Source organism: Triturus cristatus, chromosome 6 (genome assembly GCF_964204655.1).
Source record: "Triturus cristatus chromosome 6, aTriCri1.1, whole genome shotgun sequence".
Taxonomy (NCBI): Eukaryota; Metazoa; Chordata; class Amphibia; order Caudata; family Salamandridae; genus Triturus; species Triturus cristatus.
The window spans coordinates 212,222,557-212,246,534 of NC_140589.1; the positions used below are offsets into that span (position 1 = coordinate 212,222,557).

At 50.7% G+C, this 23,978-nt stretch overlaps 1 protein-coding gene across 9 annotated transcripts in view; it reads left to right on the forward strand.

Annotated features, from left to right (window-relative positions):
• The window catches only part of TDRD6 (tudor domain containing 6), a 2,207,410-nt gene that overhangs the window by 701,046 nt on the left and 1,482,386 nt on the right, over nt 1-23,978 (forward strand). For 8 of the 9 annotated variants that reach the window (XM_085610557.1, XM_085610549.1, XM_085610550.1 and 5 more), the window contains one exon: nt 14,880-14,975. The exons of the other annotated variant lie outside the window; for it this stretch is intronic. In XM_085610557.1, coding sequence (XP_085466683.1) covers nt 14,880-14,975 — 96 coding nt within the window. The remainder of the gene's footprint in view (nt 1-14,879; nt 14,976-23,978) is intronic. 9 annotated transcript variants of the gene reach the window in all.

Below are 23,978 nucleotides of genomic sequence, written 5' to 3' on the forward strand. Positions count from 1 at the left end.
GTTTTTCTCTGGAAAAAGCTGGGCAGGCAGTGCTGTTGGTGGTTGTTGGTGGAATTCTTTCTAGTTGAAGTACTGGACAGTGTAGCCTGTGGATGTAGGCTGCATTATCTGTCTTAAGAGAATATTTTTATTGCTCCGGGGTCCGCGCACATGGGAGGGACTATTTTCACTAGATTGACTATAACAGAGATACCCCTACTACAGAACTGGAGTTACAGAAAAGAAACTTCTCCGTATAGTATCCCTATTTAGAGACTTTGTAATAACATTATTTTTTAGGGCAGCATCAATTTTGGTTCCCCAAGAATCTAGAGATGTTTTTAAGTTGGCAATACTAATCATTACATCTCTCAGTTCAGATTTTAGGAGTTGATCTAAAAAGGTTTTGAGCTCCAGCTTCAGCGCTAGAGCCCACCCCGGGGTCTCAAGGTTTTCATTTTCTCTAGCATCCTGAAGACCTCCCCCTAAGGTGTTAATAGGGACTGGCCCTAACAAATGCTACTCATAGGTCTCCCCTCTCGCAGCACCATTCTTCCGAGGAGCTTTTCTATTTCCCCTCTGTTAGACCTGTCAGCCCTTTGGGTGGTCCCTCCTCATCATTATTTATTTTGTCCCACTTTTGCCTCAAACCCTGTTAGTATTTTTCATTTTTGGTAACCACCAGACTTTTTCGTATTGATGCAGATTCAGGGAGCCATTTTATCTACCCCTGGAACTTCTGTCTGAGGGCCTGGAGCACAAAATGGTGGCCACCCATTGTCACCTGTGACATCACTGGAACCTACTAGAACCTTCTGCAACATTCTGGAACCCTGTGACAGTTGGAGGCGGTTTGGAATGTTGGGAAGCTAAGCCAGAGTTGACAGTTGGAGTTGGCAGTTGGCACCTGACTGGTGAAGAGAGAGCAGCAGAAACCTGAAGGAGGAAGGAGTGAGGCAGCAGGGGTGGAAACTTGTGCCTGGAGTGGGGTCCATAAACCCACCCTTGATACTAGTCCCTACTGACTGAGCCCAGCCTGGAGCCCTGTGTGGGAGAAAGCAAGAAAAACCATCTTGAGGACCTGGACAGCAGGAACAGGCCTTAAAAGTAAAGAACAGCAAGTACCTGACCTGGTTACTGGTAACTACCTGAAGTCCGACGTCGAGAAGCCTAGAGACCTGGAGCCCGAGGTGGAGAAGCGGCGCTGACTGGAAAGCAGACGTCGTACCCGGAGCCGCCAGAGGTCGAGAGAGGGCGCCGACGGAGGTCGTGGAGAGTACCAGAGGTCGTGGAGGAAGACACCTGAGGTCGAGTGTGCGGCGTCGACGGGGGAGTGAAGTCCGCCCTCCGGAGTCGCCGGAGACCGAGGTGAATCGTGCCGGAGGTCGGGAGTGGAGATCGCACTCCGGAGTCGCCGGAACCTGAAGAGGATCGTGCCGGAGGTCGGGAGTGGAGGTCGCACTCCGGAGTCGCCGGAACCTGAGGAAAGGAGCACCGGAGGTCGGGAGTGGAGATCGCACTCCGGAGCCGTCGGAAGTCGACATCGAGCCAAGATTGCCCGACGTCATCCAACCGGAGGTCGACATCGAGCCGGGGCCGCCGACATCGAACCGGAGCCGCCCGAAGTCGACATCGAGCCAAGATTGCCCGACGTCATCGAACCGGAGGTCGACATCGAACCGGAACCGCCTATCGACGTCGTCAAGAACTGACATTGCGCCGAGGCCGCCGACTTCGAACCGGAACCGCCTCACGGCGTCGACACGACTCCAGCGGCGTCGGAGCTTCATAAAAAGGGCAGTAAGTGGAATAGAGGGTGTAGGAGAGTAGGGTCTGCTTTCTATGTTCACCCCCACTTTTTGCTTTTGCTTTACTGGTTTACGACTTAGATGTGGCTGTGGGCCTGCTAATCAGACCCACCGCCCTGCTGTTCTCTCTCTAAATTAATACTATGTACTTTAGGTGCATAACCCATTTGGATAGGATCACCTTATTGGCCCCTGTACAGTGTACCCTAGGTACCCAGGGCATAGGTGTACCCTAGGCCTACCAGGGGCTGCAGCATGTATTGTGCCACCCCTGGCCTGGCCTTCCATTTTGACACAACTGGCTGATCACTCAGCTGGGGCAAGGTCGTGTAATCACCCCTTGCTTAGGTGTAGTATTCCTATACCTAACTTACATATAGACACATGTGTACCTATCAGTCACTCCTATGGCAGGCCTTAACAATCCTGGAGGCAGAGTGCTTGGTAACCTGTGAGATGGTGCTCTAGCATGAGCTGAGCCTATCTGCAGCTTTCGGAACCATGTCCTTATAGCTGTTCTATGATATAGCCTACCATATACTCTTAAAGTACCTTATAATCTTAGACGGTTATGGTAACTATGGTTTGGCTTTATCAAAACATGTCGTGTAAGGTGTCTAACACTCGGGAATAATACCCCCATGCCATTTCTGGACATGAGAATATTATTCCCCCTTCTAGAGGGAAAGACATGTTAAAATCATACTTCAACTGTTGGCCTCTGACCAAAGCCTCAGCATCACAAAATGGATGCTGCTGCCACGACACAAGTCTGACCTCCTGCAGCTGGGAGTGATCCCAGCCAGGGAGGCCTGGACAATAGGTTTCCTGCTTGGGGAGGTGCTAGCACCTCCCCAGACAGCCTTTAGTGTATTGGGGCAGGGTGGGCTGAAAGGAATGAGACATGCCTGGGGCACACAAGGTGTTCCTTGCATAGTCCAGTTCAAACCGGCGCTGGGGCACTCCAGCCCCAGCTCTGGCGCGAAACTGGACAAAGGGAAGTGGGTGTAACCACCCCCTCCCAGGTCCCACCCATAAGGCGTGACCTAGCAGGTATCCCAGCCCCCCAGATTCGTATGAGTGGGAGTTGGGCCTCAAGACTTGAGATTATCCTGAACCTGCAAAACTGAACAGAAACTCTGGACCTTCGACATTCGACGAAAGAAGAAGACTGAAGAATCTCCCTTGTAGCCAAGGAGTGGCTACCCTGTGCAAACAGGCACCATCAAGTGACTACCCTTTGCTTTGTGAAACGTTCGACGAGGAACCGACTGCAGAGCCCGACCAGAGCCTTGATTTCCAGACTTCTCCGACCCTCATCCACATCTGCAGCAGAGCTGAGATCCGTGGAGGCGACGAGCGACGTGGGACCGGCTACCTGGGAAAAGTGGCTAGTAACTTAAAGCGCAGCTTCTGAGGTACCCTCGAAGTTGTGCACCGGGGATTGAGAAGCCCCAACCCCAAGCACCATCTGCACCGAAGATCAGCCCCCCACACTCCACGAGTCCTGCGTGGGGCCCTTCAGCATTTTCCTGCTTGCCGCGTCTGTCCGGTTGCTTGCCCGCTGGCTAGTGGCCTCTGTGACGACGCTCCCTGAAATCTTCTGCGCTGGTTTGGCTCCTCCAGACTGGCTCCCGCTTCTCTGCAAAGAAGAAGCACCCCATACCTTCCTGGTCTGCACCAGAAGCAAGTCCCTTGTTCTTCGTGGGTTCCGCTTGCCAAGGCTTGGTGAGTCCTAGTCCAACTTCGACGCCGCCGACAGCAAGAGCCTTCGTGGGACAGCTCGCCTCCTGGTCCTGGTCATCCTCGACGCTTCCTGGTCCTCCTGGCTGCAGCGACAAGCTTCACCTTCACCTGCAACTCTTCACGACATCGCCTGGTTCCTTCCTGGTTCCACGTGGTCACTGGCTAGTGACCTTGACTCTGTCCCCTCTGCTTGCAGGTTTCTTCTCTTCTTGATCCCAGCCTTGGGATCCACCGGACACTCTTCACTGACTGCCTGTCAGCATCTTTCTTCAGGCATCCATAGGAGTCGACGACGAAAACGACGCATCTTCACCCCTATGCACCCGCAGCCTGTGGGCTAGGTAACTTGGGTACTCCGGTGCTCATCAGGATAGTGACTATCCTAGTGTCTAGTTTTCAAGTCTCAACTTCCTAGCTACTCCGGAAGTGTCCTAAATCTATCTATTTCTAAACTGTAACATTGCTATTGACTTTTACGCATTACGCGTGAGTGTTTCCACTCTGCACACGAATCCCGTGGGCCTCCCACTTCCTAACTAACGCTAGTGTAGTGTAGCCCCAGCGATTCCCTAGGCCTAGGCCTATTCTATTTCCGTGACAGTGGTTCTTATACCACTTACTTAGTATATGGTTTGCGTGGCCCCTAGGGCCTAACTGTATTACTTACCTGTGTGACTTACTGTATGCATTAATAAGACTGTGTTGTACTTACCTCTAAACTCATAAAGAGTGCTGAGGGTTTGCTTAGAATAAATACACTTTATTTTATATATATATCTGTTGTGGTGTCCTTTCATTTGGTATTCAAGGGATTATATATGGTATCACAGCTGGCTTCACATGCCATTCAGAGTTTAGCCTAAGACTGCTCTTGTCCATGCTACCACTAGGATAGCTGGTCTATAAGGTTGACTTTACAACCAATCACCATAAGGGTATTTGGACTGATATAAGGTGTACACTATAACTAGTGACATCATACATCAGGCCAACTTCTCACAGAGGGCGCCTAAGGCCCTGTGGAGCCCTAAGAGACCAACCTAGGGGCTAGAGAGGTGCTGGAACCAGCTTGATTGTGCCAGGGGTGAGCTGAGACTGATACAGAGGGGTTGTGTAGTGTGGGAGAGCCAGATCTCTAGATTCCCCCTTGATCTACCTCAGTTTAGGCCTCAGCCTTGTCCAAGCCAGGGAGTATACCCCTCAGGCCATCCAAATCTCTACAAGCTGGGATTGGGTCAAATCATCCCATAGTACCTCAGGAATGTGAACTGATTTACAAGTGTCACTGTTGGCTTTTATTATTTATTGGGAGCACTGTATTTATTGTATTTATCCTATTTATTGCCTCACAGTATTTATTGTTTCACAGTATTTATTGTCGCACAATATTTATGGTCTCGCAGTATTTATTGCCTCATAATATTTAATTGCCTGTTATGTAATGCACTTATATTTATGCCTTGATTATTTATGATCTACCTTATTTATTGAATCGTTAAGACAGTATTTATTTGACGTACCCTTCCACAGAAAAAGCCTTGTGTACTGTGATTGTATTATTATTTATTTAATCAGTAACTAAGAGAAAAGAAGATAAAGAGATATATTTTTAGTATAATTTTTAAGGTGTAGTGTCGTTTTTGGAACGGGTGCACGCATGGTTATTGTGTGGGTATGTCGTATGCTTAACACGGTGCCTTCCTTACCGCTCGAGCCAAGCTACCACAGCGAGTCTGGGAGAACACCACCACCACCCTTCCGGTGTGGGAGTGGGTTTTTCTAACATGATTGGTGTTCAGCGGCGGGATTGAGCTGTGCCTACGTATACTCGACAATAACTGTGGGTAGTCCATAGGCCTACACCTGGAGTTTTCTCAAAGCGGCCTTCCTAATTGTGAGTTTTTGTTTTTCCAAATTTACTCTGGTGGTGGGAGGAGGTATTATATAAGGTACCCCCCTGCATTGCTTCTGTAAAAAAAAAACCTGTCTTCTGTTCTGAGTGGGCAAAATGGAATTTGTCTTAGAAAATGTGGAAACCTATACTGTGGCCCAACTCAGAGAGTTCTGTCAGAGAGAGGGGGTGTACTGTCCCCCAGGTGCCAAGAAGGCTGAACTACAGACCAGCTTGAGGGCTTGGTGGGAGGCACGACGAGAGAGTAAGGCTGAGCAGGAAGACAGGGATGGAGAGCCTGACAGCGAGGGGGCTGGGATGTACCAACCTGAAGTGGGGAACCTAGTAGCGGGGCCCAGAACCATTTCCAGGAAGGGCAGCACTGTCTCTAGCGGTGGCTTATCTGAAGTAGAGTTAACTGACCGGAGGGAGAAAAGACAGCTCACATGGAAGTTAGCGGAGCTGGAGAAAGAGAAGGAGGGACAGAGGATGGCTCACGAGTTAAGGCTGAAAGAGATAGATCTTCAGATCCTAAGAGCTAGGGCACACCCTGTTCCTAATGGTGGCAGCAAAGACCAAGAGTTCACTAGGGAACCCAAACCCTACTTGCCGAAGGACATAGTAGCTAGCTATGAGGCGGGTGACGATATCGCCAAGTGGCTAGCGGCCTATGAGGTCTCGTTAAGGGCCCATGGGGTTCCAGAGAAGTACTGGGGAGGGGGATTGTACAAGTACATGCCTCCAGCTGGTAGGGATGCATTATTGGCCCTAGAGGAGGATGAGCAGACCCACTACCCCACCATGAAAGTGGCGCTCATAAGAAAGTTTGGACTAACACCCGAAAAGTACAGACAGAAGTTCCGGGGTAGTCACAAACTGGGCACACAGAATTGGGTGGACTTCCTGGACTATGCAAAGAAGGCACTAGAGGGTTGGATTCAGGGCAGTGAAGTGAGGAACTACGAGGGGTTGTTTGATTTAGTACTGAAGGAACACCTGCTCGAAAAATGTTTCCCTGAACTGCGTCAACACCTGGTGGATAGCAAGCTGACCAATCCCCGGAAGCTTGCGGAGGAGGCGGACATTTGGGCTAGTACCCGGGTGTCCACAAGGGGGACTGGAGGGGATACTCAAAAGGCCGGACAGGGCGCCCCCCAGAAGAAAGAGGGAGGGGAAAAGAAAAAGGAGTTCTCGAAAGGCCCCCAAAATAATTTCCAAGGAAAGGGAACAGGATTCACCCCTAGGGCTAACCCACCCAGAAACCCTAATCCTGGCCAGAGTCAGCAGCCAAGGGTTGTCCATTGCTTCGAGTGCGGTGGCGTTGGACACTATAAGGGAGATGCGAAGTGCCCGAAACGACCACCCCCTCCCATTGGAGGAAAGACCCCCGGAGTAGCTAGTGCAGTGCTCGGGGAGGAGATGCCCTTAACTAAGGGAAGGGAGTAGGCGGGTGTCACTTTAGTGTCCCTGGGTGAACGGGAGATGGTTCCTAAGATCCAGGTGCCCGCAAATACCGTAAAGTATGGGCAGTGGGTCACCATCAACGGCCAAAGAGGGGAGGCTCTGAGAGACACAGGAGCCAGTATGACTATGGTACGTAGCCAACTGGTGTCTCCAGAGCAGGTAATTCCCGATGTACTCCACCCAGCCGCGATGGCTGACGGCAGAACAGGCCACTATCCGGTGGCCGAGGTTCCCTTTGAATGGGAGGGGGTTGCAGGTTCACTTCGAGTTGCCGTAAGCCCTGCCGTGCCAGTTGATTGTCTGCTGGGGAATGACATGGAGCACAATGCTTGGAAGGAGGTGGAATACCGGACTCATACTGAGATGCTGGGTACACCTGACTGGGCCTGTGTGAGCACAAGGTCCGCGACTACCCGGAGAGGGAGTTCGTTTCGGCTGGAGCCTGGAACAAAGGCCCAGCCAGCTGCCAGTCAAGGGAAGAACCGAGGACAGGAGGAGCCTGCCTCGGCGTCCGCCCCCCGTAGGACGGATAGGCCACCGGAGGTGGTGGACCAGGAGTCTGCGGTGGGGGATGTCACCGAACTGGAGGACCTACCCATCCCGGCCGAGTGGCACGTGGAGGGAGGCCCGTCCAGGGAGGAATTCTGCCAGGGCCAGAGGGAGTGCCCTACCCTTGAGGGGCTGAGGCGTCCGGCCAAAGCCCAGGCAGCAGGGAACGTTGAAGGGAACTACAGTGTTTACTGGGAGGATGGCCTCCTCTACAGTGAAGCCAAGGCACCCCTACATGGATCGTCACGAGCCTTGGTAGTCCCTCAACGTTATCGAGCCTTCCTTCTGGAGTTGGCTCACGAGATCCCCTTGGCAGGACACCTGGGGCAAGACAAGACCTTCGCCCGTCTTGTCCCACACTTTTATTGGCCTCAAATGAAAGTGTCGTCCGATACCTACTGCCGGACATGTGTCTTGCCAAGCCAGTGGGAAAACAGGGGTGAAGCTGAAAGCTCCCCTGGAACCACTTCCTGTCGTTAGCACCCCCTTTGAAAGGGTGGGCATCGACATTGTGGGTCCGTTAGATCCGCCTACGTCAGCTGGTCACAGGTTTATCCTGGTTCTGGTGGATCATGCCACACGGTACCCAGAGGCAATACCTCTGAGGACCATAACAGCACCTGTTGTGGCTAGGGCCCTGATGGGAATCTTTACCCGAGTGGGTTTTCCCAAGGAAGTTGTCAGACAGGGGGACCAACTTCATGTCAGCGTACATGCGGGCCATGTGGAAGGAGTGTGGAGTGACCTACCGGTTCACAACTCCTTACCACCCCCAGACCAATGGTCTGGTGGAGAGGTTTAACAAAACCTTGAAAGGCATGATCAGAAGTCTGCCTGAAAGCCTGCGGAGGAAATGGGACGTCCTCCTACCCTGTTTATTGTTTTCCTACAGGGAAGTGCCACAGAAGGGAGTGGGCTTCAGCCCCTTCGAGCTTCTGTATGGGCACCCTGTACGTGGACCTCTCAACCTGGTGAGAGACGGATGGGAAAGAACTCCCAGAAAGCTTCCCCAGGACGTGGTGAGCTACATGCTGGCCTTCCGGAGCCAAATGGCTAAGTTGTGGAAGCAAGCTTCTGACAACTTGGAAGCCAGCCAAGCAGTAATGAAGGCGTGGTATGACCACAACGCTCACCCGGTGGAGTTGGAGCCTGGCCAGAAGGTGTGGGTGATCGAACCAGGAGAGCTTAGCGCCCTCCAGGATCGCTGGTCAGGACCCTTTGAGGTGTTGGAGAAGAAGGGTAAGGCTACCTACTTGGTGGATCTTAAAACCCCTCGTCAGCCCCTACGGGTGCTGCACGCCAACCGCCTCAAACCCCACCACGAGAGGCCTGAAGTCATCTTGATGATGGTGACTGACGGAGCAGAGGACGTGGAAAGCGAGCCTCTCCCCGATTGGTTTGCGTCTCAAGAGAAGGATGGGTCGGTGGAGGGAGTGATTCTCTCCCCATCTCTAACTCCTGAACAGCAGGAGGACTGCCGCCAGGTCCTGGGACAGTACTCTTCGTTGTTCTCCCTTGTTCCGGGTAGGACTCACCTGTGCGTCCATGACGTGGACACAGGAGACAGCCCACCTGTGAAGTCCAAGATCTACCGGATGTCAGACAAGGTGAAGGCCAGCATTCACAGTGAAGTCACTAAGATGCTGGAGCTAGGAGTGATCGAACCTTCTAGCAGCCCCTGGTCCAGTCCGGTGGTACTAGTACCAAAAGCTGCACCACCGGGTGCCCAACCGGAACTGAGGTTCTGTGTGGACTACCGGGGACTGAATTCAGTAACCAAAACTGATGCTCATCCGATCCCTAGGGCGGATGAATTGATTGACTGGCTGGGAGCTGCCCAATATTTAAGTACCTTTGACCTTACTTCTGGGTACTGGCAGATCTCTTTGACTGATGGAGCAAGGGAAAGGTCAGCCTTCTCCACGCCCAATGGCCACTACCAGTTCTGTGTGATGCCCTTTGGGCTCAAGAACGCACCTGCCACGTTTCAGCGCCTGGTAAACCAGATCCTCACCGGAATCGAGAGTTTCTCTGCTGCTTATCTGGATGACATAGCCGTCTTCAGTAACAGCTGGGAGGATCACTTGCGTCACCTGCAAGCTGTTCTCCAGGCCCTGAGACAAGCTGGATTGACGATCAAGGCCAGCAAGTGCCAGATCGGGCAGGGGTCGGTAGTGTACCTTGGACACTTGGTGGGTAGGGGAGCGGTGCAACCCCTCCAGGCGAAGATCGAGGCCATCATGGCCTGGGAACCCCCCAAGACACAGACTGAGGTCTGAGCTTTTCTGGGCCTCACGGGATATTACCGCCGCTTCGTGAAGGGGTACGGTACCATTGTAGCCCCCCTCACGGAGCTCACGTCCAAGAAACAACCTCGACGGGTTGTCTGGACGGAGGCTTGTCAGCAGGCCTTTGTGAAACTGAAGAAAGCCATGTGCGAGGCCCCGGTCTTAAGGGCCCCAGACTTTTCCAAGGAGTTCATTGTCCAGACGGATGCATCAGAACATGGCATTGGGGCAGTGTTATCGCAACTCAATGAAGAGGGTCTGGATCAACCCGTGGTCTTCCTATCCCGGAGACTACTTCCCAGGGAACAGAAGTGGAGTGCAATAGAGCGTGAAGCCTTTGCAGTGGTATGGGCTCTGAAGAAGTTGCGGCCATACCTGTTTGGCTCGCACTTCCTAGTTCAGACCGACCACAGACCCCTTCGTTGGCTGATGCAGATGAAGGGGGAGAATCCCAAGTTGTTGAGGTGGTCTATTTCCCTACAGGGAATGGACTTTCAGGTGGAACATCGGCCTGGAGTGGACCACGCCAATGCAGACGGTCTCTCAAGGTATTTCCGCCTTAGTGATGAGAACTCCCAAGGGGTTGGGTAGCTCTCCCCACTTTCAGCTGGGGGGGACGCGTGTTAGACCTGTCAGCCCTTTGGGTGGTCCCTCCTCATCATTATTTATTTTGTCCCACTTTTGCCTCAAACCCTGTTAGTATTTTTCCTTTTTGGGAACCACCAGACTTTTTCGTATTGATGCAGATTCAGGGAGCCATTTTATCTACCCCTGGAACTTCTGTCTGAGGGCCTGGAGCACAAAATGGTGGCCACCCATTGTCACCTGTGACATCACTGGAACCTACTAGAACCTTCTGCAACATTCTGGAACCCTGTGACAGTTGGAGGCGGTTTGGAATGTTGGGAAGCTAAGCCAGAGTTGACAGTTGGAGTTGGCACCTGACTGGTGAAGAGAGAGCAGCAGAAACCTGAAGGAGGAAGGAGTGAGGCAGCAGGGGTGGAAACTTGTGCCTGGAGTGGGGGTCCATAAACCCACCCTTGATACTAGTCCCTACTGACTGAGCCCAGCCTGGAGCCCTGTATGGGAGAAAGCAAGAAAAACCATCTTGAGGACCTGGACAGCAGGAACAGGCCTTAAAAGTAAAGAACAGCAAGTACCTGACCTGGTTACTGGTAACTACCTGAAGTCCGACGTCGAGGCCTAGAGACCTGGAGCCCGAGGTGGAGAAGCGGCGCTGACTGGAAAGCAGACGTCGTACCCGGAGCCGCCAGAGGTCGAGAGAGGGCGCCAACGGAGGTCGTGGAGAGTACCAGAGGTCGTGGAGGAAGACACCTGAGGTCGAGTGTGCGGCGTCGACGGGGGAGTGAAGTCCGCCCTCCGGAGTCGCCGGAGACCGAGGTGAATCGTGCCGGAGGTCGGGAGTGGAGATCGCACTCCGGAGTCGCCGGAACCTGAAGAGGATCGTGCCGGAGGTCGGGAGTGGAGGTCGCACTCCGGAGTCGCCGGAACCTGAGGAAAGGAGCACCGGAGGTCGGGAGTGGAGATCGCACTCCGGAGCCGTCGAAAGTCGACATCGAGCCAAGACTGCCCGACGTCATCCAACCGGAGGTTGACATCGAGCCGGGGCCGCCGACATCGAACCGGAGCCGCCCGAAGTCGACATCGAGCCAAGATTGCCCGACGTCATCGAACCGGAGGTCGACATCGAGCCGAGGCCGCCGACATCGAACCGGAACCGCCTATCGACGTCGTCAAGAACTGACATTGCGCTGAGGCCGCCGACTTCGAACCGGAACCGCCTCACGGCGTCGACACGACTCCAGCGGCGTCGGAGCTTCATAAAAAGGGCAGTAAGTGGAATAGAGGGCGCCTAAGGCCCTGTGGAGCCCTAAGAGACCAACCTAGGGGCTAGAGAGGTGCTGGAACCAGCTTGATTGTGCCAGGGGTGAGCTGAGACTGATACAGAGGGGTTGTGTAGTGTGGGAGAGCCAGATCTCTAGATTCCCCCTTGATCTACCTCAGTTTAGGCCTTAGCCTTGTCCAAGCCAGGGAATATACCCCTCAGGCCATCCAAATCTCTACAAGCTGGGATTTGGTCAAATCATCCCATAGTACCTCAGGAATGTGAACTGATTTACAAGGGTCACTGTTGGCTTTTATTATTTATTGGGAGCACTGTATTTATTGTATTTATCCTATTTATTGCCTCACAGTATTTATTGTTTCACAGTATTTATTGTCGCACAATATTTATGGTCTCGCAGTATTTATTGCCTCATAATATTTAATTGCCTGTTATGTAATGCACTTATATTTATGCCTTGATTATTTATGATCTACCTTATTTATTGAATCGCTAAGACAGTATTTATTTGACGTACCCTTCCACAGAAAAAGCCTTGTGTACTGTGATTGTATTATTATTTATTTAATCAGTAACTAAGAGAAAAGAAGATAAAGAGATATATTTTTAGTATAATTTTTAAGGTGTAGTGTCGTTTTTGGAACGGATGCACGCATGGTTATTGTGTGGGTATGTCGTATGCTTAACACGGTGCCTTCCTTACCGCTCGAGCCAAGCTACCACAGCGTGTCTGGGAGAACACCACCACCACCCTTCCGGTGTGGGAGTGGGTTTTTCTAACACCCTCCCTCCCACGTCCACTCTGCTAGTTCTCTTTAGAACTGGGTCTACTTGGGCAGGGGGTAGTTCTGGGAAAGTGGTAGGGGCTAAGGATTGAAATACAATGGAAGACTCTGGCTCCGCAGACTGGGTCATACTGGTTAGTCGTGGGGTGAGAGAAAGACGCCTCTCTGTGCGTTCAATTTCACTAGAGACCTGCTGCAACATTCTATCGATCGCAGTCTGCTGTGCAGTGGTAGTATGGTTTAGGGGTTTCTGCCTATTGTTAGGCCTTAGGTGGGGGTGGGGGGGGGGAGGGGGGGGGGAGTAGTCTTCCCCATGGTTGCAATCTTACTTAACCAAAACAAGGCCTAGGAGTATGAGAACAATAGAAGTTAAATAATTATTATACTACCACGAAGTTCAAGTCCCAATAGGATAAGTTAACACGTGTTCGATAGAAAAGGTGTTCTCCCAAACCCCAAAATGTAAGGGGGGAAGGCCCAGCCCAGTCTCATACAGGCTCAGACGGGCCCGCCCTTGGTCCGGGCTTCGTCCAGGCTACGTCCCGCGGGTGGAGAGGCTGCCCTATAAGCGCATTGGCCCTGCCTCCCCCTCACTCACGGCAGCTGCAGGCTGTTGCAATGCACTCTGGGGGCAGTAGTCCTCCCCAGAGTGTGTATGGCAAAGGAGACGCTGCACCAAAATCTGTGGCCCCCGTGTTGCTCCTGGGACCCTCGTCCCACCAGGAGTTAGCAGGATAGGAGATGCGGCGTTGCGGGTGCGGGCAGAAAAAGTTCAAGACACAGCCGGCGGAGATTGCAGGCAAGTGACAAAAGTCCCCAGATTAATGAATAGCTCCTTCCTGTATTCTTTTGGGCCTGTGTGTCGAACAAGATGAGAGGTGTCCACAGAGAAAGGCCTCCGGCTCAGGTAGATAAGTAACCTTTCCAAAAGTGAAGGCACACGATGCAGGAGTAATGAAGGGAGAATCTAGCTGGACCCCTCCTACCTATCTTATACGTTTTAGTATCTCATTGGCTGGTTCGTAGGGACTGCACGCCGCTGTGGGTGATCCTTGGTGTGATGGCAGAAGTGTCTTCACTTATAAGCACTAACTGCTTTGGATCAACACTTACTTGTTTATGTCTGGTCACTCCTTTTTGTTCTGTTTTTTTATGCCTGTACTTTCTCCTATTGTGTGTCAGCAGATTACAGGCTAGTCCATGTTTGTGCTGCATAGGCCTTTGCCGGTTACCAATGCTCTGGGGGCCGCCAGGCCGGGTGTTGCCTTCGTTTTTACGAAGCGTCTCCATCGGGCGCCAGTATAAAGGCAGGCGCCTGGCTTCAATTGCTCCTCGCCGCCTCTGTCTTTCAACGATTAATATCTTCCAGCCCCCAGGCTTAATTACGTCCCTGATGAGCTCGCAGCAGCCCTGAGACTTCACAGGCGTTTTTTTGCTGGGCGCATTACTTTATCGGGAGATCGGCGCCATCCTTTCGATCGCGCTTCACGTCTCGCGCTCTCCACTCACCAGTACCGCCTGGGGCCGATTTTTTTTTTTTTTCTTTTTTTTTTTTTGTATTCTCTAGCCCAAAGCCAACCAAAAAGTAGCCCAATATTGCTACTTTAAGGAAGGAGGGGCAGGGACATCGTCAAGCAGGCGGTGAATGCATTGGAATTGATGTTGCAGCAGGCTGCCAAGTACATTTTGGTCTAATAAAGTGCTTTAACATACTACTTTGCTGGAGCTCTGTATATATATATTTGTAATCTGGCAGCTAGCAAAAACCAAAATTTTACCGCACAGCCGGGAAAAATATAGCCCAATTGTGCGTGATCTAGCCCAATATGGCAACAGTGCCGCCTCCGGCGGTGATCATCTTCTCTGGGAGGTATCTGTATCACGGAAGCTCAGCGGTGCCCCACGGGAACGAGACGCGGCCTGCCCACTGAGTCAGTCTTCTTTGTCTCAGCTGCAGATTACGTTCCGGCCTATAGATTTGTTTTTTAAATAATAAAGACCAGCCATGACTCGTCTAATTCTACAGCTTGGCCCTTTTTCCCGCCCAAAGCATTTGTGATGGACTTGCTTATTGCAAGTTAACTCGGGCAACAGAAGGGGTGCGACACAATGCTCTGAAGGAACCACAAAACGGGACAAACGCAAGCAGAGGTAACTCACGCCCTCCTCGAAGTGCTATTGGGAACCAAAAGCAAACCTCTTAAAATCTAAACACTATTCAGAGGACCTCTTCAAATTGTAGTTTCTCTGATTGACATGCAGAAGCTCATCACATCAACATTGCAGTGACTAACGATTATAAGGCCTAAACTAAGTGTTTGAACTACGTGTTTAAAGGTCTTCCCTCTCTTGCAAACATGTTAGTCTGTAGCAGATATTTTCTCTGGTAAACAATATATTCAATTAAATTTAATATAGACTGTTATCTCTGAAAAATATTTACTTTCTATATTTTGTTGCATTTTTCTTTTAAACCGATTTTCTTTTTGGCTTGTGTTGTAGAAATGTCATCGAGCATTTTGAAGGAAGGGACACTGGTTGTTCAGAGCAAATCTCCTCTACAGACCACGCCAAGTAAATCAACGGATAGAAATGAAGGTACAGAATGGCTGATGGCCTGTATTTGGTTGTTATAGAGAATAGTTTTACCGTAGACTTACACTACACGTTCAGATTGAGTGAAATGGAGTCCAGTTCCATGCACGGAACTCATTAAAGTCTCTTATTAATGGATGGAATGCTGAACATAGTCATTAACCCTCTTTCACAGATCTGGGTTAAATCAATAGTGTTTTTTTGCTCACCGTGCCATCCCAGTCTGGACCCAGCCATATGCAAATCAGTCTTGACCCTGTTCCTCATGGGAATAGTCCAGCCCTAACTGCAATGCCCTCCCTTACCCAGAAACCAACATCCTGGGACCTGTTTCAGGGTATCGCCAGGCTAACTTGAATCCCGTGGTCTTCCTTTTCAGATATGCAGTGCCTCTATAGTAAACCCTGGCATTGTGCACAAGTACAAGTGATCCGAATGCGGTTAAACGAAGGACAGACGTTAAGTAGGCAGAGGGGGAAGATTAGCTCAAGCACTATTTTGGGGCTCATACACAGTGTATAGTGTTCATAAAGAGAAACATTAACATTAAGAACCTGAGTGCTCAATATTTTATTTGGGTCACTTTTAAAATACTTTAAAAAGTTTGTTTGCTACATCAGACTAATGGCGCTGAACAGAACGATTTGTGCTGAGCACAAGTGTGAGAAGTTGGCCTGGTATATGCTGTTCACTAGTTCAAAGTGACCACCTTGTACCATGCCAAGCAACCCTTATGGTGTGGTTGTAAGTCAACCTTTTTGGACTAGCTGCCCTAGTGGTAGCGTAGGCTAAGCAGTCTTTGAGGCTAAACTCGTTAAAGCGTGTTAAGCAAGCTGTTTTACCATATGTAACCCCCCTTTATACCAATGAAAGGACACCACACAGATATATATTCAAAATATATATGTATTTATTACTCAAAGTATCCCCTAGACTCTTTATGAGCACAGGAGCACAAATCGTTAAACAAGAAAGTATTACAATATACAGAAGTTGCACTTTATATGGATAGGCCCTGGTGGCCGATCAAACCATATACTAAAATAGTGGTATAAGTACCACGAATAGGGAAGGGAAAAGGCCTAGGGCCTCTAGAATCGCTGGGCCTACAAGGAGCTAACTTCAGTTAGTGACCGGGAGGTCCACGGGTCGCGTGTGCAGTGAGGAAAGTTACACGTGGGCTCCCATAGGTTTTCAATGGGTGCGTAAAAGTTCAAAAGTTACTGCTAGAAGGGTCTTCTGGATGGACTACGAACTTAGGACTTAAAACACAGACACTAGAGATGTTTCTCTACACTTGGGCACCGGAGTGCCAGCTTTACCTCACCCACAGGAAGCGGGTGCATAGGTCTCGAAGTGCGTCTGGTTTCGTCTATCTGTTCAATGGAGCCTGAAGACAAAGATGCTGCAGGCGGTCGGTCCAGAAGAGATGCGGTGGATCCAAGGGTGGATCGGAGTTGTAGAAGACCTGAAAGCACAGGGGACAGTGTTCACAGTCACTAGCCAGTGACCGGTGTGGCACCAGGTAGGTACCAGGCGATGTCGGATGCAAACAGGTGAGGTGTAGCTTGCCTCCGCAGCCACGTGGTCCCTGAAGGTCGACGACGTCCAGGAGTAGGTTCACGAGCTGTCCCACGCAGGCTCTCGCTGTCGGCGGTGTCGGCGACTCGAAGGAAGCAAACAAGCTTTGGCAAAAGCAGAAGTCGTGAAGAATGAAGAAAGCTGATGGTTCTGACCAGCAAGGTCAGAGGGGCTGCTCCTTTGGAGGGCAGCAGGGGCCAGTCTGGAGCAACCAGACCAGCGCCGTAGTTTTCAAAGTTCGTCGCCAAAATGGCCACTAGCCAACGGGCCAGGCGCGTCGAGATGCAAAGTGCAGAGGGGCCCCACGCAGATCGTGAAGATGCTGGAGGGCTCACCTTTGGTGCAGATGCTGCTCGGATGTTGGGCTTCTCAGGACCCAAAGCACAACTTGGAGGGAGCCTCTGTTGTCGCGCTTGCAGCTTGTCGTCGGTCTTTGCTGATGGCTGGCTCCACGTGTCTCGGTGCCTCCACGGGTTCCTTCTTTGCAGGGACTGTGGATCGGGCTGTGAGAGGTCTGGAGGTCCAGGTCTTGTCGAGCTCTGGGCTCGGGCTCCGGCAGGAGGCGGCGGCAAAGCAGACGTCGAGTAGCTGGTTGGTGCTTGCGTTAGCAAGATGGTCACTCCCTGACCATAGGGGAGATTTTCCTTCTGTCCTCTGTGCAGCAGAGCGTCGAAGTTCCCGTCTTCTTCTTTGTAGTAAGTTGATTCCAGGATGTCTGAAGTCTTAGGACACAGCTCCTACCTTTAAGCGGATTCTAGGGGCCGGACAACCTGCTAGGTCCTTCCCTAAGGGTGGGACCAGGAAGCGGGGTGGTTACACCCCCAATCCTTTGTCCAGCTCGCCCCAGGTCCGGGGCTGGTGTGCCCCAGGACCGGTTTGAACTGGCATATGCACCGAGGCTCCTTGTGAGCCTCAGGCATGTCTGATTCCATTCAAGCCCTACCTGACCAATACACAAAATCCTGTCTGGGGTGGTGCCCGCACCTCCCCTGGCAGGAATCCCTTTGTCCACGTCTCCCAAGCTGGAAGGACTCCCAGCAGCAGGAGGGCAGACTTGTGTCGGTGGTGGCAGCGTCCATTTTGTGGAGCTGAGCCTATGTCTGATTTTACCCGGGTTTCAGGTACTGTACATGTCGTGTCCCTCTAGAAGGGTGGAATGCTAACCCCGTCGCCAGAATTGGCGAGGGGTTAGTATTCCAATTCGTATGACACCTTACTCGACATGTTTTGATAAAGCCAAACCAAAGATAGCATTTAACCGCGAGGTTCATAATGGTCTGACGATATCTGGAAACGGTAGAAGGAAGTTGTTCCGACCACTGCAGACAGGCTCAGCTCATGCCAGAGCACCATCTCACATGGAACCAAGCACTCTGCCTTCAGGATTGTCAAGGCCTGCCATAGGAGTGACTTATAGGTTACCATGTGTCCCATTTAAGGTTAGGTATAGGTATACTACACCTAAGTAAGAGGTGGTTACACCAACTTACCCCAGCTGAGTGATCAGCCAGTTGTGTCAAATTGCTAGGCCAGGCCAGGGGTGGCATAATACATGCTTCAGCCCCTGGTAGGCCTTAGATACACCAATGCCCTGGGTACCTAGTGTACACTGGTACAGGGGCTCACAGGGTGATCCAATTCCAATTGGTTATGCACCTATAGTGCATAGTGTCAATTTAGTAGAGAGAACAGCAGGCTGGGGGTCTGATTAGCAGGCCCACAGCCTCAATATGTCAAAAACCAGTGAAGCAAAAATTTGGGGTGACCATAGGATAGCAGACCCTACTCTCCTACAACAAGTGGCAAAGCCAATGAATTAAGGCACGCTGAACAGGCTTGAGATTAACTTCAAGTGCAGTTAAATCTAGACGCAAGTTCAGCTTTAATGAAAGTTCAACATTAATCAGGTAGGCCCCGTTTCATGCTGCTTTCAAGATTTGGTCTAGTAAAAATCAATATCTGTGGACACTTAAAACTATTTCTGAGAAGAACAATTGAGTTAATTACAAAATAGTCTGAACGTAATAGCACATCCGGTTTGGATGGCTTTGAGAATCTGTGAGGCCCCACCCATTTACACTTTCATAAACATTTGTTTTTCATTTCAGACCTCTATATATATATAGTGTACTGTTTGGTATTTTTGTGAACAGAGTTATGCTCCTATATCGTGAGACACAAAGTGCGCCCTGTTTCTGAGTGGGAGGGATGACTACCTTCTCAAGCCAGGTTGTGATATGATTGACAGTGGTTGCAGTGTGCTTCTAGTCCAGAAAGACATCTTGGTACTGGCTCCTCTGTGGAGAGACTGCCTAATGGTTCTCCTCAATGAGGATCTGCCCATTTTGCCACACTGGGATTGTTTGCCTTTATTTTTGAAACCTAAATGTGGGGGTGTATGTTGTGTGTATGTGGAATGAGTGGTTCACAGGTGGATAGTAAATGGCAGGTACCGTAATTTACCCGGGTCCTCGTGACGTTTCTGGGTCATACCCATTACTTTGTAACCACGGCGCAGGCAGCAGCATCTGAAGTTTCAAAGCGTCGTCGTTGGAGACTACGGCTGCGGTGTAGTCAAAGTCTGTGTCTACCGCGCAGGCAGTGGCATCGATCACAGCGTGAAGTGTTGTAGTCGGTGAGAACAGGGATGCCGTGTAGTTTGGGTTGGTGCTGTGCTCACCCAGTGTATGGCAACAATACACAATGTCTCAACAGGCAAATCACGTGAGGGGACTATTCAATAAGTAATCAATCCTATAGCACAAGGAAGGACGAGGGAGACCAAGAAGGGTGAAAAGTTGTTATTTCGCATATAGAGACGCAAAAGCACAAAATTAGATTGCGGTAACCATAACAACCAAGGTGCACTAAAAGTGTAAAGTGAGTAAACGGCACAGTGACAACTGTGGTAAAAAACAACAATCAGCGGCACGAACACTCCGAGAAATGGTATAGGTCAACAAAATGATTTCACATTCACAGACATAATTTCATTCTTTATGGTTGACCATTGGGCCGGCCGCAATTGGCGTTGCGGGGTCGACTGCGTTTCGACCTCTCTAATTTGAGGTCATTGTGAGAAGTTGGCCTGATGTATGATGCCACTAGTTCTAGTGTACACCTTATATCAGTCCAAACAACCTTTATGGTGATTGGTTGTAAAGTCAACCTTATAGACCAGCTATCCTAGTGGTAGCATGGACAAGAGCAGTCTTGGGCTAAACTCTGAATGGCATGTGAAGCCAGCTGTGATACCATGTATAATCCCTTGAATACCAAATGAAAGGACACCACAACAGATATATATATAAAATAAAGTGCATTTATTCTAGTCAAACCCTCAGCACTCTTTATGAGATTCGAGGTAAGTACAACAGTCTTATTTAAGCATACATTAAGTCACACAGGTAAGTAATACAGTTGGGCCCTAGGGGCCACGCACACCATATACTAAAGAAGTGGTATAAGGACCACTGTCACGGAAATAGGATAGGCCTAGGGAATCGCTGGGGCTACACTACACTAGCAACAGTTACGAAGTGGGAGGCCCACGGGATTCAGGTGCAGAGTGGAAACTCACGCGTAATGCGTAAAAGTCGATAGAATTACTAGCAGTTAGAAATTAACAGTTTAAGGACACTTCTGAAGCAGCTAGAGAGTCGAGACTCGGAAACTAGACCCTAGGATAGTCACCACCCTTGTGAGCACCGGAGTACCCAAGTTACCTAGCCCACGGACTGCGGGTGCATAGGTGTGAACTTGCGTTGGGTTTCGTCGTGGACTTCTATGGATGCCTGAAGGAAAGTTGCTGACAGGCAGTCAGTGCAGAGTGTCCGGTGGATCCCAAGGCTGGGATCAAGAAGAGAGGATACCTGCAAGCAGAAGGGACAGAGTCAAGGTCACTAGCCAGTGACTACGTGGAACCAGGAAGGAACCAGGCGATGTCGTGAAGATTGCAGGTGAAGGTGAAGCTTGTCGCTGCAGCCACGGGGACCAGGAAACGTCGAGGACGACCAGGACCAGGAGGCGAGCTGTCCCACGAAGGCTCTTGCTGTCGGCGGCCTCAAAGTTGAACTAGGACTCACCAAGCCTTGGCAAGCGGAACCCACGAAGAATGGAGGACTGGCTTCTGGTGCAGACCAGGAAGGTCTGGGGTGCTTCTCTTTTGCAAAGAAGCGGGAGCCAGTCTGGAGGAGCCAAACCAGCAGTGAAGATTTCTGGATGCGTCGTCACAAAGGCCACTAGCCAACGGGCAAGCAACCGGACAGGCGCGGCAAGCAGGAAAATGCAGACGGGGCCCCACGCAGGACTCGTGGAGTGTGGGGGGCTTATCTTCGGTGCAGACGGTGCTTGGTGTTGGGGCTTCTCAATCCCCGGTGCACAACTTCGAGGGTGCCTCAGAAGCTGCGCTGGAAGATACTAGCCACTTTTCCCAGGTAGCCGGTCCCACGTCTCTCGTCTCCTCCACGGATCTCAGCTCGGCTGTGGATGTGGATCAGGGTCGGAGAAGTCTGGAAGTCAAGGCTCTGGTCGGGCTCTGCAGTTGGTCCCTCGTAGAACTTCAGCAAAGCAAAGGGTAGTCTCTTGATGGTGCCTGTTTGCACAGGGTAGCCACTCCTTGGCCACAAGGGAGATTCTTCAGTCTTCTTCTTTTGTCGAATGTCGAAGGTCCAGAGTTTCTGTTCAAGTTGCAGGTTCAGGATAATCTAATCTCCTGGGGTCCAGCTACCACTCTTATCCAAATCTGGGGGGCTGGGTTACCTGCTAGGTCACGCCTTATGGGTGGGACCTGGGAGGGGGGTGGTTACACCCCCTTCCCTTTGTCCAGTTTCGCGCCAGGACTGGGGCTGGAGAGCTCCAGCACCGGTTTGAACTGGACAATGCACGGGACACCTTGTGTGCCCCAGGCATGTCTCATTCTTTTCATCCCTCCCTGCCCCAATACACTAAGGCCTGTCTAGGGTGGTGCTCGCACCTCCCAAGGCAGGAAACCTATTGTCCAAGCCTCCCTTGCTGGGATCACTCCCAGCAGCAGGAGGTCAGACTTGTGTCTGTGGCAGCAGCATCCATTTTGTGATCCTGGGGCTCTGGTTAACTTTAACCGGGTAAGTAGGTTACAACATGTCTTCTCCCTCTAGAAGGGAGGAATAATATCCTCATCCCCAGAAATGGGATGGGGGTATTATTCCAAAGTGTTAGACACCTTACACGACATGTTTTGATAAAGCCAAACCATAGTTACCATAACCGTCTAAGATTATAAGGCACTTTAAGAGTATATGGTAGGCTATATCATAGAACAGCTATAAGGACATGGTTCCGAAAGCTGCAGACAGGCTCAGCTCATGCTAGAGCACCATCTCACATGTTACCAAGCACTCTGCCTCCAGGATTGTTAAGGCCTGCCATAGGAGTGGCTGATAGGTACACATGTGTCTATATGTAAGTTAGGTATAGGAATACTACACCTAAGCAAGGGGTGATTACACGACCTTGCCCCAGCTGAGTGATCAGCCAGTTGTGTCATAATGGAAGGCCAGGGGTGGCATAATACATGCTGCAGCCCCTGGTAGGCCTAGGGTACACCTATGCCCTGGGTACCTAAGTTACACTGTACAGGGGCCAATAAGGTGACCCTATCCAAATGGGTTATGCACCTAAAGTACATAGTATCAATTTAGAGAGAGAACAGCAGGGCTGTGAGTCTGGTTAGCAGGCCCACAGCCACATCTAAGTCGAAAACCAGTAAAACAAAAGCAAAAAGTGGGGGCGAACATAGAAAGCAGACCCTACTCTCCTACAGTCATCATCAGGACAATGGTCACGTGACTTATTAAAAGTGCTCCGTTATCAATAAATGAAGGTAAGAGAGGTGGATCGGACAGTACCGATAGCCGAGAACTAATCAAATACCAGGGTAATGACCAATTCGAAGTCAAGTTTCCAGGAAGGGTGGGCGGTGGGGTTGAATGTGCGTACGGGAGGGAGGCAGTGACCGGGGAAAGAAGGCAGGATCGCGGGACAGGAATAAATCACAATAAATCCACGTGTAACAAATACGAGTGCTGGTCTTAATCCAAGCAACTAGGATTAAGACCAGCGTTCGTATTTGTTACTCGTTACTAATTGGTCATTGTGAGAAGTTGGCCTGATGTATGATGTCACTAGTTATAGTGTACACCTTATATCAGTCCAAATACCCTTATGGTGATTGGTTGTAAAGTCAACCTTATAGACCAGCTATCCTAGTGGTAGCATGGACAAGAGCAGTCTTAGGCTAAACTCTGAATGGCATGTGAAGCCAGCTGTGATACCATATATAATCCCTTGAATACCAAATGAAAGGACACCACAACAGATATATATATAAAATAAAGTGTATTTATTCTAAGCAAACCCTCAGCACTCTTTATGAGTTTAGAGGTAAGTACAACACAGTCTTATTAATGCATACAGTAAGTCACACAGGTAAGTAATACAGTTAGGCCCTAGGGGCCACGCAAACCATATACTAAATAAGTGGTATAAGAACCACTGTCACGGAAATAGGATAGGCCTAGGCCTAGGGAATCGCTGGGGCTACCCTACACTAGCGTTAGTTAGGAAGTGGGAGGCCCACGGGATTCGTGTGCAGAGTGGAAACACTCACGCGTAATGCGTAAAAGTCAATAGCAATGTTACAGTTTAGAAATAGATAGATTTAGGACACTTCCGGAGTAGCTAGGAAGTTGAGACTTGAAAACTAGACACTAGGATAGTCACTATCCTGATGAGCACCGGAGTACCCAAGTTACCTAGCCCACAGGCTGCGGGTGCATAGGGGTGAAGATGCGTCGTTTTCGTCGTCGACTCCTATGGATGCCTGAAGAAAGATGCTGACAGGCAGTCAGGGGAGAGTGTCCGGTGGATCCCAAGCCTGGGATCAAGAAGAGAAGAAACCTGCAAGCAGAAGGGACAGAGTCAAGGTCACTAGCCAGTGACCACGTGGAACCAGGAAGGAACCAGGCGATGTCGTGAAGAGTTGCAGGTGAAGGTGAAGCTTGTCGCTGCAGCCAGGAGGACCAGGAAGCGTCGAGGACGACCAGGACCAGGAGGCGAGCTGTCCCGCGAAGGCTCTTGCTGTCGGCGGCGTCGAAGTTGGACTAGGACTCACCAAGCCTTGGCAAGCGGAACCCACGAAGAACAAGGGACTTGCTTCTGGTGCAGACCAGGAAGGTCTGGGGTGCTTCTTCTTTGCAGAGAAGCGGGAGCCAGTCTGGAGGAGCCAAACCAGCGCAGAAGATTTCAGGGAGCGTCGTCACAGAGGCCACTAGCCAGCGGGCAAGCAACCGGACAGACGCGGCAAGCAGGAAAATGCTGAAGGGCCCCACGCAGGACTCGTGGAGTGTGGGGGGCTGGTCTTCGGTGCAGATGGTGCTTGGGGTT